General features: G+C 42.1%; 1 protein-coding gene across 3 annotated transcripts in view; it reads left to right on the top strand.

The window, feature by feature from the left end:
• Positions 1-1,963: 1,963 nt before the first annotated feature.
• Positions 1,964-17,866, top strand: part of TRIM55 (tripartite motif containing 55) — a 39,309-nt gene continuing 23,406 nt past the window's right edge. The window contains exons 1-7 of one of the 3 annotated variants that reach the window (XM_062633275.1): positions 1,964-2,306; positions 2,716-2,888; positions 10,539-10,704; positions 12,140-12,235; positions 16,066-16,299; positions 17,152-17,174; positions 17,274-17,398. In XM_062633275.1, the coding sequence (XP_062489259.1) occupies positions 2,118-2,306; positions 2,716-2,888; positions 10,539-10,704; positions 12,140-12,235; positions 16,066-16,299; positions 17,152-17,174; positions 17,274-17,398 (1,006 nt within the window). In that variant the 5' untranslated portion in view covers positions 1,964-2,117. The remainder of the gene's footprint in view (positions 2,307-2,715; positions 2,889-10,538; positions 10,705-12,139; positions 12,236-16,065; positions 16,300-17,151; positions 17,175-17,273; positions 17,399-17,866) is intronic. The other 2 variants (XM_062633274.1, XM_062633273.1) reach the window with 2 other exon arrangements.

The following is a 17,866-nucleotide window of genomic DNA, read 5'->3' as shown; positions in this document are numbered from 1 at the left end:
TCATTGTCCAAAGGGCTGACACAGCAGCACAATCCCCAAACTTTTTTTGATGCCTACATCTGCCCCTTCCTACATCACCATATGCAGGTATTTCTGGGCACTGACATTTCTAACCTTCAGCTTTTCCTCCTGGTTTTTATCTGTTTCTGCCTGTGTAGTGAGGTGGAAGTGCCTGCCTTACCAGGCAAGCATGGCTTTCCTCCTCTAACTCAAACTCCTTCATTAAAGCAGGTTTTGATGCATGAGAGGCAGCTGACTCAGAGTTAGGAGGGTAGGAATGAGGCATTCAGATTCCTGCAGACGTGAAAGTCACCTCTGACCCAGCCACAGAGGGGAGGGAAGATGCCAGGAGAGGCTCCCTGCCAGTCCTGCAAAGCTCCAGCTGTCCATGGCTCAGCTGCCGGACCAGCTTCTCCCGCTCAGCTCCGGGCTCTCCTCTGCATTAGGCAGTCGAAGCAAAGGTGTGATTTCAGATGGGTTTAACTGAGATATCACGTATGTCCCATGAATGCAAGACTTCAGAAAAATCTGTTTTCGTGTGACTGCTGACAAATGTGTATGTTTAGGTAGGGGAAGTGCCATCTCAGTGGGCTGAAAATGGGTACAGGAGTTCACCCAAACACTTTAAAAGTATGCAGGGCTTTGAAAATAAAATAGTCAGTAATACATTTAACTTAATGTGATCATTGCTGTTGCATGCAGAGAATAGTATTCATTTTCATGCAGAGAGCAATAAAAACCTTTACTTTTACATTCCTCTAAAGCACACAGTTTCCAGACTGGTTTTGCATACAGATGAAGGACCCTGGAGTCGGGGTCATTCCAGAGAAGGGCTTTGGAGCTGGGGTCTGCCCCTGGGACTTGCCCAGCCGCTCTATAGCATTTTTCAGATGCAAGCCCTGTACAGTCATGAAGGATTATAAACGAGAACTGTCTACAAGACACTTAACAGACAAATCAATCGTAGTTACTGATTAAAAGAGAAGACAACATTCTGATTTCATGTACAGTACAGTGGCAAAGTGATTTTATACAGTACATGCAGGGACTTCGGCTTAAATTTGAGGGTATTTATTGCTTGTACAGTTGTGTGATAAATTGACAAGTAGAAGCACAGATGGCTTTCCCTTAAGATCAGGCATCACATGCCACAAATTATCTGGGAAATTGTCATTTTAAAAATAACTCTGGAACAAGTGCCAAGCTGAGAGGGATATCAGTGTCTAATAAACAGATATAAACACAGCAGTGCCCAAAACTAAAATATACTTGAATTAAACTGTGTGGAGAGAGAGCATATACAATTAGCACCTATTCTCTAGCACCACAAATGAAAGCTTTTCAATACTGTATTTCTTCTGCCTCTTTCTCACCAGAAAATTCAAACTTTTTTTTTTTTTTGTGCATATTTAAACCACTGTGGAGTTCACAGCTTGAATGGTTGTGTTAGATTCTTATGTTACAGCTCCTAGAAAAATATCAGACCAGAAGAACCTTAAGCACATTTATAGGCAGGCAATTTCTTTTTAACTGTTCTTCAGGGTGGTGACATGTTTATACCCTGATGTGTCTGAGCTCCAGCATAGCCGTCGCTCCTATTGTCTTCTCCAGCAACCACACGTGCTTCACACCTTGGGAAGGTGAGATCCTAGACCCTGCCAAAACACATGGGGAAAATAATATCCTGCATCTCACAGCCACGACTGCTTGCTCGAAACAGAGCATTTGTTAGACTGGGGCAGCCCTATGCTCTCTGCCGCTGGGCAGAGATAAGGGGGGAGCGGATTTAGTTTGCTTATCACTTGCTGTCTTCCTCAAGGGGTGAAGGCCACCATGTGTGAGTGAGGAGAGCCAGGGCCCTGGGGGCCACCCCCCATCCCCCGCCAGCTGTCACCTGTCCCAGCCTGTCCTCCTCTCACGCGCTTATATGGGCACGGCAGGATGGCATCTCGTGACGCTGCGCTACTAAAAACAGCCCCTGCTCCCTTCAGCCCCGAGTTTGAACAATGTCCTCCAGCCACAGCAACCCAGGGAGCCTCTGATCGCAGCACAGCCTTGGACTTATTTCAAGGGAAATTAACCCGGAAACCCCTCCGCGAGACTGTAATCCTAAGCGTATGCCCCTGGAAAAGGTAGGGATGAGCACTGCCCTGAACTACAAGTCCTTCTCCAAAGAGCAGGAAACCATGGATAACCTGGAGAAACAGCTGATTTGCCCCATCTGCTTGGAGATGTTCACCAAGCCTGTCGTCATCCTGCCCTGCCAGCACAACCTCTGTAGGAAGTGCGCCAGTGACATCTTCCAGGTAGGTTTCTTCCCGCAGAGAGCCCTGCATCCCAGACAGCACTGGCTGAAATGAATGGAAAAGCAGGTTTTTTACATGGTGTGCCTGATTGCTTTCAACCGTGGGTAAGGCAGGAAGGGAGGTGATTTGAAACAGAAGCTGTGTCTCCCTGGGGGCCAGGGCTGAGCTCACAGCAGACTGAATTGACACCTGTTAGCTGCAGGGACATGGCCACATGTGTGAGCTGAGGAACTGGCCCCTCACGGTCACTGGGTGCTTTGCTGAGGTGGGGTTGTTGGAGCTACCCTCTCCTTGGGCTCATTGACAAATGTTTCCTACAAGTGTGGTTTTGCCCCAGTGCTTTTGAAAGGGGTTTTTATGGCTTTGCATGGCCTTACTCACCTCTCCTTGTGCTTCTTGGCAAGAGCAGGCCTCCAACCCCTACCTGCCGACCAGAGGAGGCACAACTGTGGCATCGGGAGGCCGCTTCCGCTGTCCCTCGTGCAGGCACGAGGTGGTCCTCGACCGGCATGGCGTGTACGGGCTGCAGAGGAACCTGCTGGTGGAGAACATCATCGACATCTACAAGCAGGAGTCCACAAGGTAAAGGGTGAATGTGTGCCCTTTGGAGGAGGTTTGCTACAAAATCAGACAGGGCTCAGGAGGCTGGTGGCCTTTGGTGTCTTTGTTTGGTGCACATGAGGCTGATTGAGATGTTTTGTCTCTTGGAAATACAGAAAGGGATCGTGCTGCCATGCATGCCTGTCTGCTTGCTGTACAATGAAGTCAGCTCTGACTGAGCACAGAAAACCTTATCTGAATAGATGCTGATTTTCTCTGCTTCCATTTACATCAGAGGACTGTGCTGTGCTTATTCACTTGAACAAAACTTAACTCATGCAGGCAAAGCCCTTGAGGTCAGCATGTCTCCGTGAATAAGGGAAAAGCAGCTAGGTTCTCATCATTTATTTTTAAAACAGTTCAGATTACTCTCATTTGTCTTTAACCTGGGTGTTCTCATGCTAGAGAAGGGAAAGAAATTTCAAGTCTTGTTAGAAAATCCTGAGGGAAAGACAGTGCAAACAAGAAAAAAACTGAATTTCACACAGAAGATACCCTGAATCACAATGTCAAATCAGAACTCAATAAAAAAAATCTTAATTCCTGACAGCTTGGCATGTGAACTCATGAAATCAAGTCTTATTTAAGACTCCATAAAAGAGGAAGAATACCCAGAAATAGTATGTATCAGTGCTGTGTGGCTGTGCACGAGAGTCAAGACCTCAGGGTAGAGGACTGGGTTTGTCCTAAAAAGTAAGATTACTCCTGAATGTTAATTTCCTGCATTGGATGTGTAATGGATCCAGCAGTAGAAAAATATTGCATTCTCATCTTTATATCACTGGGATGGGTCAGACTCATGGAACTGCTATGGGGAGCTTAGTAGGGGGAAGGCTAAGCCTGGCCTTTTGCCACCAGCATGGATCCACAGGGCCAGTTTTATATGGCAAGGTGTTTTGTACACCTGAAGGAGGGTGTAATCCTGCCTGTGCTCCCTGACGGTCTTCCCATCCCACCCCAACAAGGAGCTGGGTTTTGCAGGGACAATGAGGTGGTATCACTGCAGCAGGTGGACACAGCCTTTGGAGCCCAGAGCCTGAGGTGGCTTAGAGCACTTCTCGCCTTCTCTGGCAGAGGAGGACAGTCACCAAAAGAGAGGACATTTCAAAAGGTGGCTTTGGCTTTTCTTGGCTGTTCAGATGCCTTTGGGGACTGTTGTAGCTAGGCATAGTTTGGACTCCAAAATGTCAGAGAGCATGAAGCTGGCTTAAAATTGTCCTTTTTGCTGCTCTTCAATCTCAGTGCCAAGGGAAGTTCAGCTACCCCTGTGTGTGTCATTGATACCCAAATATTATTTTAGTCAGGAAAATCTCGGAGGAAATGAATCAACAAAGCTATGGTGGTGGACTTTGCTTTTTTTGACCAGATCAGCTAGACATGTGTGGCTTCACATCTTTCTTGGTTTGGGGGGGTTTATTTTTTCAGCTCACAGCTGTATTTAACTTAAAATATAAATGCTCCTCCTTCTCCCATGTAGTTCATGGGAATTGGAACAAAATTCAGTTAAATAAAAATGTAAGAGATTTGGTAGAATTTTTTTTTAAATTCCACAGAAGTAAACCACATGATGAAAAAAAGAGGAGAATAGGGAAAAAAAAATTGCAGCATGAACATATATTTGCTGAGATACTTGTTCAAAAGGCTCGTTTATTCAGTCTGTTAAGGTGCTTATTTAACCTTCATATATGTCCTTAGACTGAGAGTTAGCGTCAGGGTTACGTAGGAGCGGCAATGCACAGCAGCATTATCTAAACTATTTGGCACTTTGTAGGCCTCAGCTACTTATCTCCCTCTGCCTAACATTTCTCAAGCTCCTATGAGAATGTGAGCAATATCTGCCATGCTGTTCCACTGAAACAAAAAAGCAAGGGAAATCAAGTCTTCTCTACTTCTTCCTTCCTCTTCCTAACTGAAGGGCTGAGGTCTGGCAGAGGTACATAAGAGGAAGAGTGAGATGTGACCTTTGCCTCCTTGTTTCTTCCCAAGACAGCCCTTCAAATTGGCAGCAGCTGTGATTTGCACAGGAGCCTCTTTTCCTTCAGTCCTCCTGTGGGTATAATTCACCATAACTGTGTCTGCCAGAATGATGCCAGCTCCCAGCTGCATTTCACATGGACTTAGGAGGGTGATGAATAATTCACCTAGGGAGCAAGCTTTATCTCCTGCTTAGGCAAAACCAATTTATTTTAAAAATATTTTTTTTAAATTTGAGCTTCTATTTAAATTATGGAATTAGGGCTTTTTAGAAGCTGGGGCAGCAGCTGAGCTACAAGTTGAGAGGGTCTGCCCTCACAGGCAGCCTCTCCTATTACTAAAAATCACATCATAATGTCTTTTATACCACTTCTTATCAAATTCCAGCTGATGGCAATGTAACCTGTTGCCCAATTTAGAATCAGAAGTGCAGGAAAGAAATCCTCAAGCAGGATGTGTCATCTACAAAGTTTTGTAGACTTTCTACAAAGTCATCAAAGGACTGACCCAGTTGAAATAAAGTTGGCTAAAACATTAAACCAATCTTTGAAAGTCTGTAGGCCACTGATTACCTGGACTGAGGACCACCAGGATTCCTGCTGCCACAAGGACAAGGTAGCAACAGGAGGCTGTGACTTCTTGCAAGCTCTGGCAGCCTCTAACAAGCTTGGCTGGCTATCCCCGATCAAAAGACACTTTGGGCTTTGTTACCAGCTGAATCCTGATCAGGGAGAGTCAAGCCTTGCACCTACTAGGGAGAGCCCTAGGTACAGGCTGTCCCTGCAGCCCTGAGCACAGATGGAGCAGTGTGCACAGGAGGGACTAGGTGCTGTGCTGAGAGCAGCGTGTATGGGCTCTGCGACAGTGGTGATGTGCTGCAGGATGGGGAAGCCACCACTGCCAGGAGCAGCTATCCCTGACACCTCAGAGGCCTTAGCAAGAGCTCCCATGGCTCTCTAGGACTTGCTGCAGGGATGGCAGGGGATCTCAGATAGGCTCGGTCAGGGAGATGAGCTCCCTGCCCACAGGTTGCCAAACAAAGGAGCTGCAGGAGAAGCCCCACAGATTGTGCAGTGAAAGACATGAGGAGAGAGATCACCTGGATCTTCTCCACCCCCCCATTGCCCATCCCCCCATTGTCTCCATCTCCATGTCCCACATGGAGACAAAGCCCCAGGCAAACCTGGTTTCTTGGGCCAGGCATTTATGATAGTACTTGTGTAACGGAGCTGCAGGAATCCCCATGTCCATATGAACTTTTATAGTCTTCTAATTTTTCAAGCCCCATTTCTACCCTGGCTATTGACAGGCTTTTCACTGCTTTTGGGAGAACCTATCATTGTGATTAATTTTCAAGGACCATCTTCTCCAAACTTAAGAATGGTCTATCCCTATATACTCAAGTAACAGTGGCAGAATATCTGCATTGATTAACAGGGTGCTCCTGATAAAACACTAGAAAAGAAGCAAAAACAAGGTGGACAGATGACTCAGGGGATACACTGTCCAATCATGTACAGATGGACTCAGGAGGGACATGGAAGCTAACAAGAAGAGCTTCTACAGGTGCATCAGCAGCAAAAGGAAGATTAGAGAAAGCATGGGTCCACTGCTGGAATGGAGCAGGGTCTTCTGTGGCAAAGGACATAGAAAAGGCCGAGGTACTCAATGCTTCCTTCATCTCAGTCTTTACTGGTAAAATCAGTCTTCAGTAATCACAGGCTCCTGAGACCAGTGGGAAAGACTAGAGTAAGGAAGACTTAGCCTCGGAGGAGTGGGATCAGGTTAGGGAAAAAAATGGACACCCTGGTGAGACGCACCCGTGAGTGGTGAAGGAACTGGCTGATGTCATTGCAAGACCGTTCTCAATAATCTTTGAAAGATCATGGTAATTGGGAGAGGTTCCTGAGGACTGGATTGGAAGAAAGCAAATGTTACTCAAATCTTCAAGGAGGAGAATCCAGGGAACTACAGGCTGGTCATCCTCACACTGGTTCCTTGAAAGCTGTTGAAGCAAACCCTCCTGGAAGCTATTTTCAAACAAATAAAAGACGAAAAGGTGATTAGAAATAGTCAGCATGGATTTATGAAGGGAAAATTAGCCTGACTAATCTGATAGCCTTTTATAGTGAGACAACTAACCCAGTGAATGAGAGGAGAGCAGTGGAAGTTGTTTATCTAAACTTTCAACAATGTCTCCTGTAACATCTTTATTGACAACCTGCTGAAAGAACGTCTATAGTGGACAGTGAAGTGGACTGAAAACTGGCTGAACTGCCAGACTCAAAGGGTCATGGTGAGCAATATCAAGTCAGGTGGAGGTCAGTCATTAATGGTGTATGCCCAAGATTAATGCTGAGTCTAATACAGTGTAATATCTTCACTAATGACCTGACACTGCCTCATAGAGCCATACAGATTCTCTCTCCATTCCCTGACCAGGTGCAGGCACTAGGTGATGCGACAGTACAGTTGCATTCAGGATTTCAGTAGACACCTTCTTGGACTTGTAAAAATCAGAAGGAAAACATGCTTTCTAACAAAACAGCAGCTTTCCTATGGTCTTACTATGCCTTTAATTAAAGTGTGCTCCTTTACTTGCACAGCAACTTTGCATTTCCTCACCAAATCATAGAATCACAGAACATCTGAGACTGGACGGGACCTCTGGACATCATCTGGTCCACCTGCCCTGCTCAAGTAGGGCCACCCAGAGCCAGTTGCCCAGGACCATGTCCAGGTGGCTTTTAAAGACTTCCATGGATGGAGACTCCACCACCTCTCTGGGCAACCTGTGCCAGTGCTTTTTCACCCTCACAGTGAAAAAGCGTTTCCTGAAGTTCAGAGAGAACCTCCAGCTCTTCAGTTTATGCCCATTGCCTCTGGTCCTAGCACTGGGCACCACTGAAAAGAGCCTGGCTCAATCCTCATTACACCCTCTGTTCAGGTATTTGGATACTTGAAGATATTGGTAAGATCAAGGTCATTGTTAAGATCCCCCTGAACGTTCCCTTATCCAGGGTGCAAGTCCCAAGCCGCAACCTCTACTCACAGGAGAGATGCTCTAGACCTTTAATCATCTTCAGGGTCCCTTGCTGGGCTGTCTCCAGTATGTCCATGTCTCTTATGCACTGGGAAGCCCAGAACTGGACCCAGTGTTCCAGGTGTGGCCTTACCAGTGCTGAGAATCCTCCCCTCCATAAAGCACACACAACACTCCACATGTTAGGATCCAAACCCAATTTTAATGGAAAAGAATAAACCTCTAACAGTCAAACACAGGCTAAGTAATTCAAAGAGCAGAGTCAGAGAAGGAGAGCCCAAAGCTATTAGGCTATTTCAGCAACCTGCTGAACATCTGTGATGAATCTTTTCTTGTACTACAGCCATGCTGTTTCTTTAATCAGCTACTCTTTAATCGCCTGTTTCAGGAGCAGCCACCATTTTAAACATCAAGATTGTTTTGGCCTTTGCTACACCAATGTAGACCTAGAGGATTCTCTCTGAAGTTAGGGAATGTTGGGGTAAAAGTCATTCCTTTTGTGTAGCCTGGGAAGGAGACTGTAGTTCTGTTTACTTCTACTCTTCTGTCGGTATCTTTAGGGCCCCACTAGTTCAGGGAGTTCTGCCAGGTTTCTCCCAGCTCTTTGCTGCACTTTTGAAGGTTGGTTACTTCTGGCTGAACTTGCTTGACACTGTCTCCTTTTTGCCGTGTGCGATGTGTCTTTCATGTTAGTGTCATCATTCCAGTGTCAAGTAAAGTAACCTAGTAATTTCTGGTCTTGTAAATATTTGCGGGAAGAGCAGCTATTTCAGGCTTAATTAATCACTTTGAAATTCATTGTCTGTTAGTGCCATCACATGCAGGCCCTCCTACTGGTGTGCTATAACATGAATATATCAGGGGCTGTTTGCAGTCACCTGCAGACAGTGTAAAGTGTTTTTATGGTGGAAACACACGCCTTTTGAATAGCATTAAAATGATGCTGGATTTGACACACTGAATGCCTTATGTAAATATATGCTAGAAATCTGACCCAAATAATACAGGCTTCCTTCAGAAGTTTCTGTTTTGTTTTATTCTGGTATATCATGTTATACTGCAGATTACAAACTTTCCATATGAATCCTTTAAATTCTAGTGCCTTCTTTAAATTAAATAATGAGTGCATGAGACATCTTTGTTGCTTGATGTTTTTTTAAAGGCATCTAGTGGATCATATTCATTCCATTCCCTTAAGAAGAGAAAACCTGTACTTAAAAAAATTAAAAAATAAATGCCATGTCCATTCTACCAAACTGTATGGAAAAACTCTACTGAAGTTTAATCTAAAATAGTGATTTTCCCATACTTTTTTTCAGTTGAACAGAATGACTGGTTGCCTCTTTGCTACAGAGCTCCATAAAATGGCTTTTTTTTTTTTTTTAATGCAATTCCATTAAATTTTATAGTTTTGGAAAATATTTTGTATCTGAAGATGAAAAGATGTATTTGTGTGATGCCATTGCTCCATTTGCTACAGGTAAATCGTAGTTCTCCTTCCAAATGGCAGCAGAAGGCAATAATGGCTTATGTTGGAAATACTTAACACTGCTGCCATAGGAGTGGCAATCTTTGGAGACTTGAACCTCCAGACACACTCCTTCCATCAAGCTACTGACCCTGTCCTCTGGTACCACATCTTCACATACTCATGTGCTTGCTGCAGATGTGTTCAGGGTGTTAAGCCCAAAGCATGGTCTCAGAAAACCATCAGCCTGCCCATGCAGACTAGACCAGAGCATTCACTTACACAGGGAACATCAGTCAAGTGGCTCATTTAAAGGAAGCTACAACTAAATTAGTTCCTAAAATAGCAGGAATTGACCTGTGTGTATATGAAGAAATCATTTTGCTGAAGAGAAGATCAGGACTGAACTCTAGTCTGGTGACAGTTCCTGGCTTAGCACAGGAGAGGAATGCTCCTTGTGTAACCCATGTATTTTGAGATGGGTACAATCGAGTTACCTACTGTTAAAAAGTTCAACGTCGTACAAGCTAGACACGTGCTGCCCAGATAAAATTAATTTGTGTCAGACCTTATTTGGTTGCTGACCTAGTGTAAAGGCCATAAGGACCCAGTCCTGTTTGATACAGTCCTGACCTGAGCCTTGCAATGCTCATCAGCAGAGACAGAGAGTTAAGGGCATAAAGGTCCATCAATACCTAACTTGATTCAATTATTCCCTTGCATAAGAGCTTTTCTATTTTAAGGCTAAGTGCCCAACATTTTGTATGATGAACCTGAGAGAAATTACATATGTTTTGTATTTCAGATAGATGTTAGATAACATGCTAATTAAAGTATATGAGTAGTCTGAGATCACTCTTAGTGAGGTTGTTTACATTTTAAAATATGAGTGAGGGTTCAGTCACACTCCCAGCTGGCATTCCCATATAAAGACATATTGCTATATTGTCATCACATCCTGTTGTGTCAGGACATTAATCTGTCCCACTGTCTATTTAGTCATCCCATGTGGCAGGTTTAAGTCTACACTGCATATTCAGGTTAGCCTTGGACACTGCAATATATCATATTTCATGCTGATACTGTAAGTGTTGTCATCAAAAACTCATGAGCACCAAGTTTGTTTTAATTTTGTATTCCTTTGCAGACCTGAAAGGAAGTGTGACCAGCCAATGTGTGAAGAGCATGAAGATGAGAGAATTAATATCTATTGTTTGAACTGTGAAATACCCACCTGCTCCTTGTGCAAAGTCTTTGGTGCCCACAAAGACTGTCAAGTTGCTCCTCTCACAAATGTTTACCAGCAACAGAAGGTAAATATCTTTTTGTATGTCATAGTCAACTGACAGGACCATCACTAGGGATTCCTGTGAGTTTCCAAAGGGGCCTTTGCCATTCCTGTGTTTGAGTGAAAGGCTCACACAAATCTGTTAGAACTGTTTTGAAACACAGGAAAATAAATTTATGACAGATCACACAGAAATATATTAGAGTGCCCCAATTTTTATTAGTATAGTGAGTAAACATTTTAGACAGCAGTTTGATGTGAAGCTGAGGATCTCTCACACAAGGTTCCTGTTGTCTTTTTTTAGTGCTTTTAGATCAGAAAAACAAGTGGGATTTACAACACATGAACTGGAAAGAGAACAGACCATTACAAGCCAAGTAGTTATCTATCAGGCACTTTTGCCTTTAAGCATCCAATTTTTAAGAAAAGTTAAGTGAAAAACCTCCTTCTGCAAGTGAATGCAGGAATATTCAATAGTTGGCAGCACAGGATGTACCTAACATCCTCTGCCCTTGCTGTCACCAGTAGAAGACTTGTTTATTTTTAATACAGTATTAATTTAAAACCTGACTCACTGGGTTATCCTCCTGAGATAAACAGCTCATTTTTCTGGAGGGTCCCAGTGGGGCAAGCAATCAGACAGGCCAAGTTTGCAATCCCAGCCTCCAACTTTGTCACACAGATGCTTGTGTGTGGAAACTATAAATGAGAAGTTGCTTTAGGAAAGTAGCTACAAACATCATTTCAATCAAAACAAAGGAGGGAGAAGGGGAAGTTTCTTGAATTGAATCCATGCATCCAGTCACTCCCTTTGCATGGAGATTTGCAAGGCGTGGTTTCCTTCCCAGAGTGCCTGTGGAAAGGAGCTGTCATGCCCAAGACTCAGTCATCACCATCCCCACATTCAGGCCATTTCTTACTTCCACTGGTTTCCCTCATGCTAGTGGATCAGCAGCCTCCACTTTTGCCTCCTCCTTTCCTCTCTTCCCCTCCCACAACAGCCCCAGCTCTGCTGCCTTCATGCCAGGGGCTCTGTAGCACCCTGGTCCTTCCAGGTCAGTGGGCTATCTCTTCTCCTCTCCAGTGGCAAGAGCTGCAGGCCTCAGGGAATAGCACAGTAACATGGCTAGACCCAGACACTAAAAAGAACCAACCCATCAAGAGATAAAGTCTTTTCTGTCAAACCCAAATGGAATATTTTGGGGCTGTTGAAAAAGTGCTTCAGACAAAAACATCTAGAAGAGCTTCCTAGAACAAAGTGCTTCCTCCTTTCAAAACCACAGTTTCTTCTCCATTAAAAGTTTCAAAATGTCAATGTTTTCATAGGTTTTTTTTAGAGAGGAAACTAGGTAAAGCTAATATCCTGGTACGGCCCATCTCTTGCTCCTAACAACTAGATGTGCCACCTTGAAATAGGACAGCATGTAACACCTCTTGCTTGTTCTCCCCTTACTTCCTAGTCTGAGCTGAGTGATGGCATTGCAGTCCTTGTGGGGAGCAACGACAGAATGCAAGGGATAGTCACGCAGCTGGAGGAGACCTGCAAGACAGTTGAGGTAGGTACTACCTCTTTAAATGCAGTTATTTCAATAACTCACATCTTTTAAACTGCTGGTAACAATCATTCTTTAACGGACCTCACTTTACACAAATGCATTCCCACAGCCTTTTACTAAATCATTACCTAAGACTTTGTACATTATCAGCTGTACTGCCTCAACCAAAGGGTGCGTCCTGCTGGGCACCCTGCCTCTGACATTGGCCATGTGATGAAGGACAAAGAATAAGAATAATCCATATCAGCACATCTTGCTCAGCATTCTTAGTGGAATAAGATATCACTGAAGTTAAAAGCAGCTCCAACAAAATTCCATCAACTCCCATGTCATTTAACATCTAAGATCAGGTTCTAGAGCTGTAGAAGTCTAAAGCCTGACTGGTCCTGTGAACAGAGCCTTAGTCTAAGCCACAGCATAACCTGTGTAGCATGGCACCCAAGTGTGTCAGTGAGCTCTGTATTTGGTTGATCTGCCTTCTGCACAGAAGCACTTTTTAATACACTTACGTTGTCATTTAAGGAGTCTTGTTTTGTTGCTTGTGGGAGAGAAGACTTCAGGTTCTTACTGGATTTTCTGGTAAAGGTTTCACTCTGGCAGAGCTGGAATTAGTTTTGTGTCATTCAGTAGCAGAAGTGGCTCTCATTTTCTCCAAGAGGTTTGTACCAGCAAAAGCAAAGGCTGAAAGGAGCTCATATGGATTGATTTTGTGATAAGAGTTTGATGAAGCATCTACTGAAGGAGTTGCATCCCTCTCAGCACAATTAGAATAATATTGACCCTTTAGAGCTGGAGCAGAAAAGAGAAATAGCAGAGAAAAATAAGTTAATCCAAGATGTATAGACTCTAATTGGTAAGAAGACTGTACACAACTGGCCAAGGCTCCTGTTTCCTTAGAGCAAGGAAGGACAGAAAATGTTCAAGTTTGGTTCAAGGAACATAAAATCATTAGCCCAAGTAAATGAGAGTGGATGTTAGCAGCAGCCAGAACTTTGTAGTCAGGAAGGATGAAATCACAAGGAAGGAAATGGCCGCTATCAGGACTTTGCTGACAGAAACAAGCTTTTCGAGTAGGTTAGCTGCAGAAATTTGAATGATATAAAAGCAAAACCTTATACTCACTTAAGTTGAAGTAGCTGAACCAGAAACAAAACTTCCAATATCTAGTCTGAAGTATGGAGAAAACTCTATGCTAAAAATACCTTAACAAATACAACAGTTTCTGAAACTAGCTTCCTCAGAATCATCCACTCAATTTAAAGTCTAACTTTTAAACTCAAAACCTAAAGAAAATGCAGCCATTTTGCCGTCAGATGTTTAAACAGGCTTTTCACCTTTAAAGTCAAAGACTGCAGAAAATAGATCTTAGAGCTTACCTTGGCACTTCCTTGTTATATTTCAAACAAATCACATTTCCTACCACACAAAAGCTTTGTCTGAATTGACATCAGTTTGTTCTTGAAGATGAAAAGCTACAGCTGGAGCTAAGAAATGTGCACACATGGAAATAATGCTTATAATCCATGATTGTCTCTTCTCTCTGCTTAACACTTTGCAGAGAACAGTAAATATCTGCTTTAGCAGAAAATACATGATCACTTTCCTTTTAGCTGGGGTAGGCTCAGTAGCAGTAGTCTACAGTTCCATATTTAGTTATTGCTTCTATTCAACCCTAAAAAACACAGATTACACTGAAAATAAAAAAGGAATATAAAATGCTAGATAGTGGAAAACAATTATAAATAATTAAGTACTGTTTAGCCCTGTAAACAATATGAGTCAAATAATGAAAAATTACTGTGTTTCAGTCAAATACTAATAACATAGGCCAGTCAATACAGATAACTTCAGAACAAGCAGTGCGACTCATGCTCAGTGGCAAGGACTCTTATTTTTGCTGTAGCCATGCTTTAAGAAATAAAAAGACTGAGAACATTACAGAATGGAAAGTCATGTATTTGTTAAAATTTTTCATTACACAGAATCTGATTAGGATACTTCCATGAGGCAGAGACTTCATATGGGAACATTTTATGCAGAAAGAGAATATTTCAGAAATATTTCAGCATTTGCAGTTAGGAACCTGTTTTACACTCTTACTTTTGAGGTTCACAGCTCTGCAATATCTACTGGCAGGAAAAAATGTATTAGAGCTAAGAGTTAAGGAAGGATCTCTCAGGACACCCTGCTATCACTCTCTTGTTCTCCTCCTACATCTTGTTCTGCGTCAAATGGCAAAGATAGCACATACCTGTCTTGAAATTAAGGTTGTTTTACAAGGGGTCTGAATGACATTTCTGAGGAGGTCATTGTAGACTAAACTGAACAGGAACCTGGAGCAAGCAAAAGTGCAGGCAACAAGGGGAGAAAGCTAGGAGAGACGTGAAAGGAAAGAGGAAGATTATTTGAGGTCTGAAGAACAGAATGACACCCAGGAACTGTGACTCACTTGGTTTGAAAACTTCCTTATCCCCACCCCTTAGTTCACTAATCAGGAATCTCTGGGAAGTGGCAAGGACCTCCAGAAGGTCAGGACAAGCCTGCCCCCCTGCAGGGAGTTTTAAATTACAAGTGCCTGTTTAGCCTAGTCCTCCTCATTAGAAAGCAGAGGTGGATACTTGGGTCAATGCAACAAGATCTGTATTCGCTTCCCACCCCTCAATGCAGACTATGATTTTTGGCCACGTGTCCAGCTTCATAAGGCTTTCTTCTCTGAATGATACAGAGCAGACTGTCACCACTTGTAGGAAAGAGCTCTGGCTGAAAGTCAAGAGAAAAAGTGGGATTCTCTCTGGCCAAGTGCTATGAATAATCAGTCTTATCACTTCCAAAAGTACTGTTGCACTGTTAATAATTCTGTGCTGCCAGGATCTCAGCATTATGCCTCAAGGGAAGAAGATGAGGAATTGATTCAGCCTCAGTTCCTAGGAAAGTTTTTTAAATAATCACCACCAACCAGAACCAGATATAACCACAACAAGGTTATGCCCCAGGGCACACAGATGACTCAAGTACTTCTGTTTGGTAGACCTCAGACATTATAGATACTCTGTCTCCTATTTCCTCCCCATAAATCCTCCCTTGCAAATGCAGTGTGTTCTTGCTAGAGAGCACTCAATGAAGCAGTCATCAAACCCATCCTCCTTACTCAGTGAAATATGCTATGTAGTCTGATTGGAAGGATAATAAAAGTGCCTCAAAAAATGATGTTAAAATCAGTGCCTGAAGGTAGGGTTGGAACCTGAAACCTTCTTGTTGTCTTTGTGCTTCTGTCACACGCTGTTTCCTTTGTGGTACTGCTTCCTCATTCAGTGCACAGTAAATGGAATATAATGGACACCTATTGTCAAAATAGAGTCCGAGTGGGTGTATGTGAAAATCAAGGCCAGCCAGGATAGTTCTAGGTTCTCTGGTAGAAAAATAAAATTCTCCAGAGCTGATATGGGACAATCCCTGCTCTAAAAACATTCTGTCCATGCAAATGAATCCAGCTGCTACTAAAGTGGAGGTTTTTACTTTTTGTGCAGACTTTGATGTGTCACTGCAGACATCATAAATACCTGTTACAGATTTTTAGCATAACTGACAAGTTATACAATAACCTATTTGGGGGCTTTCAGTGTCTCAAAACTCAGAGTCTGAGAATGGTTTTAAAACTTTTGTTCCAATAGCTTGGGCTTTGAAAATTATAAAAGTCTCTGGGGTCATTCAGAATCCTTTGCACTACTCAGAAAGAGGAATCTCTGTGATGAATATGCTTCCAAGTAACTGTAAAAATAGAAACTCTTTTAAGAACATAACATGTTTAACATAAACCAAATGATTTGCAGGAATGCTGCAGACGACAGAAAGAGCAGCTGTGTGAAAAATTTGATTATCTCTATTCTGTACTGGAAGAAAGAAAAAATGAGATGACACAAATAATCACTAGAACCCAAGAGGAGAAACTGGAACATGTCCGCTCCCTGATGAAGAAGTACGCAGATCATTTGGAAGCTGTGTCAAAGCTGGTTGAATCAGGAATCCAGTTTATGGAAGAACCAGAAATGGCTGTGTTTTTGCAGGTATAAAGTCAATAAATGCAGACAGAAGAAGAATGATGAGTTTATTGAAATACTATTTAAGCATTTCTTGATTTTAGGCACATTCAGAGTTCGAGTAAACTTTTACACAAACTCATTTTTTAAACAGTTGCATCAGCACAGGCAAATGACTAGTCTTCTTGTGAATAGTATCCAAACCAAGAGCATAAGTATTTGATATGTGCACCAGAATATACTAGTCTGGGTATGAATTTCTTATCCCCAAAGAAGAAACAGGAATTTTAACATTTTCCAACATATCTGTATTGTCCCACTGTTATAATATGCATGTAGTTGAACTTCTGTGAGTTACAGGTTTTGTTTGTGTATTGACAGAGCAATTAACTTTCCAAGAATTAAATATTTATGTTTGAAGTCACTTTTTTATGACTTTACTTTTTTTTTCCTACAATTTCTCTACATTAAAGGCAATATTCTTTCCAGACAAAAAGGCTCCAGAAGTATGGCCTTATGGATGGCCAAAGATAGTTGCTGTGACTGAAGATGTAACACAGCAATTGCTTTTCACCACAAACACACAAAAAAAGAAGAGCAAAAATACTTCCATTTCATTTTTGTAGAAATTGTACTTATTTACCATCGTATTTGGATTTTACTTAAAAAGTCTTCAATGGACGAAAAGGTTTACTCAACTGTATACTAATTACCATGTAAATCAGATTGCATTCATAGATCTGTCATGGTTGTCATTTATGAGATCCATATTAGCATGTTTAGAAGCAGCCACTGTAAGAATAATATCTCAATGCATAAAATCACTGAAAAAAAAATGAACCATTTAAGAAGTCAGTTATTTCCTTTTTGTTTTCACAGAATGCCAAAACATTGCTACAAAAGTAAGTACCTAAATTTGAGACTCTTGATCATTATAATGAATCACAAATTGCAAATTTATCTGCAAATCTAAATGCCAATAACTAATTTCTGTGTTTTAGAATTACTGAAGCATCTAAAGGATTTCAAATGGAAAAAATAGAGGATGGATATGAAAATATGAACCAATTCACAGTGAACCTCAGTAGAGAAGAAAAGATAATACGAGAAATTGATTTTGACAGAGGTATGTCATTTATTTCGCCTAAATTGCATTCTTAAATTGCAGCTCTGTGTGATTGACATTATGATACTGAGTAGCAAACTTGAATTGGTATTTCTGTCCATCCTGAAGTATAACTAGACTATTTTGCATCAATTATAATCAATAACAAAAATCCATCACAGTTAAAAAAAAATCACATAACATGTTGACACCATGAATCTTACCTTTTATGTATCCTCAACACTTTCCTAAGCCTGGGATCTTTACTGATTCCTCATGTGAAGGGACCACAAAATTAAGCTTTTATCTCATTCACTAAAGTCTTTTTTTTTTCCCCTAAAGATGCCATTATTGTGTGGCCTGTCTGTTCTAGAAAGGCATTAAAGAAGTAGAATGTTTATTACTAAAGGAAGTACTTACGAAAGATACTTTGTTTTATTCTTTTTTGGTAATAATTGAGAAATATAACACAAACATAACATTCAAGAT

This window comes from Pezoporus occidentalis, unplaced genomic scaffold, assembly GCF_034315485.1.
Source record: "Pezoporus occidentalis ecotype Australia unplaced genomic scaffold, CSIRO_AGI_Poc_V1 ctg4, whole genome shotgun sequence".
NCBI lineage: Eukaryota > Metazoa > Chordata > Aves > Psittaciformes > Psittacidae > Pezoporus > Pezoporus occidentalis.
Note: the sequence above shows the minus strand (reverse complement) of the source record. Positions and strands in the feature narration are given on the sequence as shown.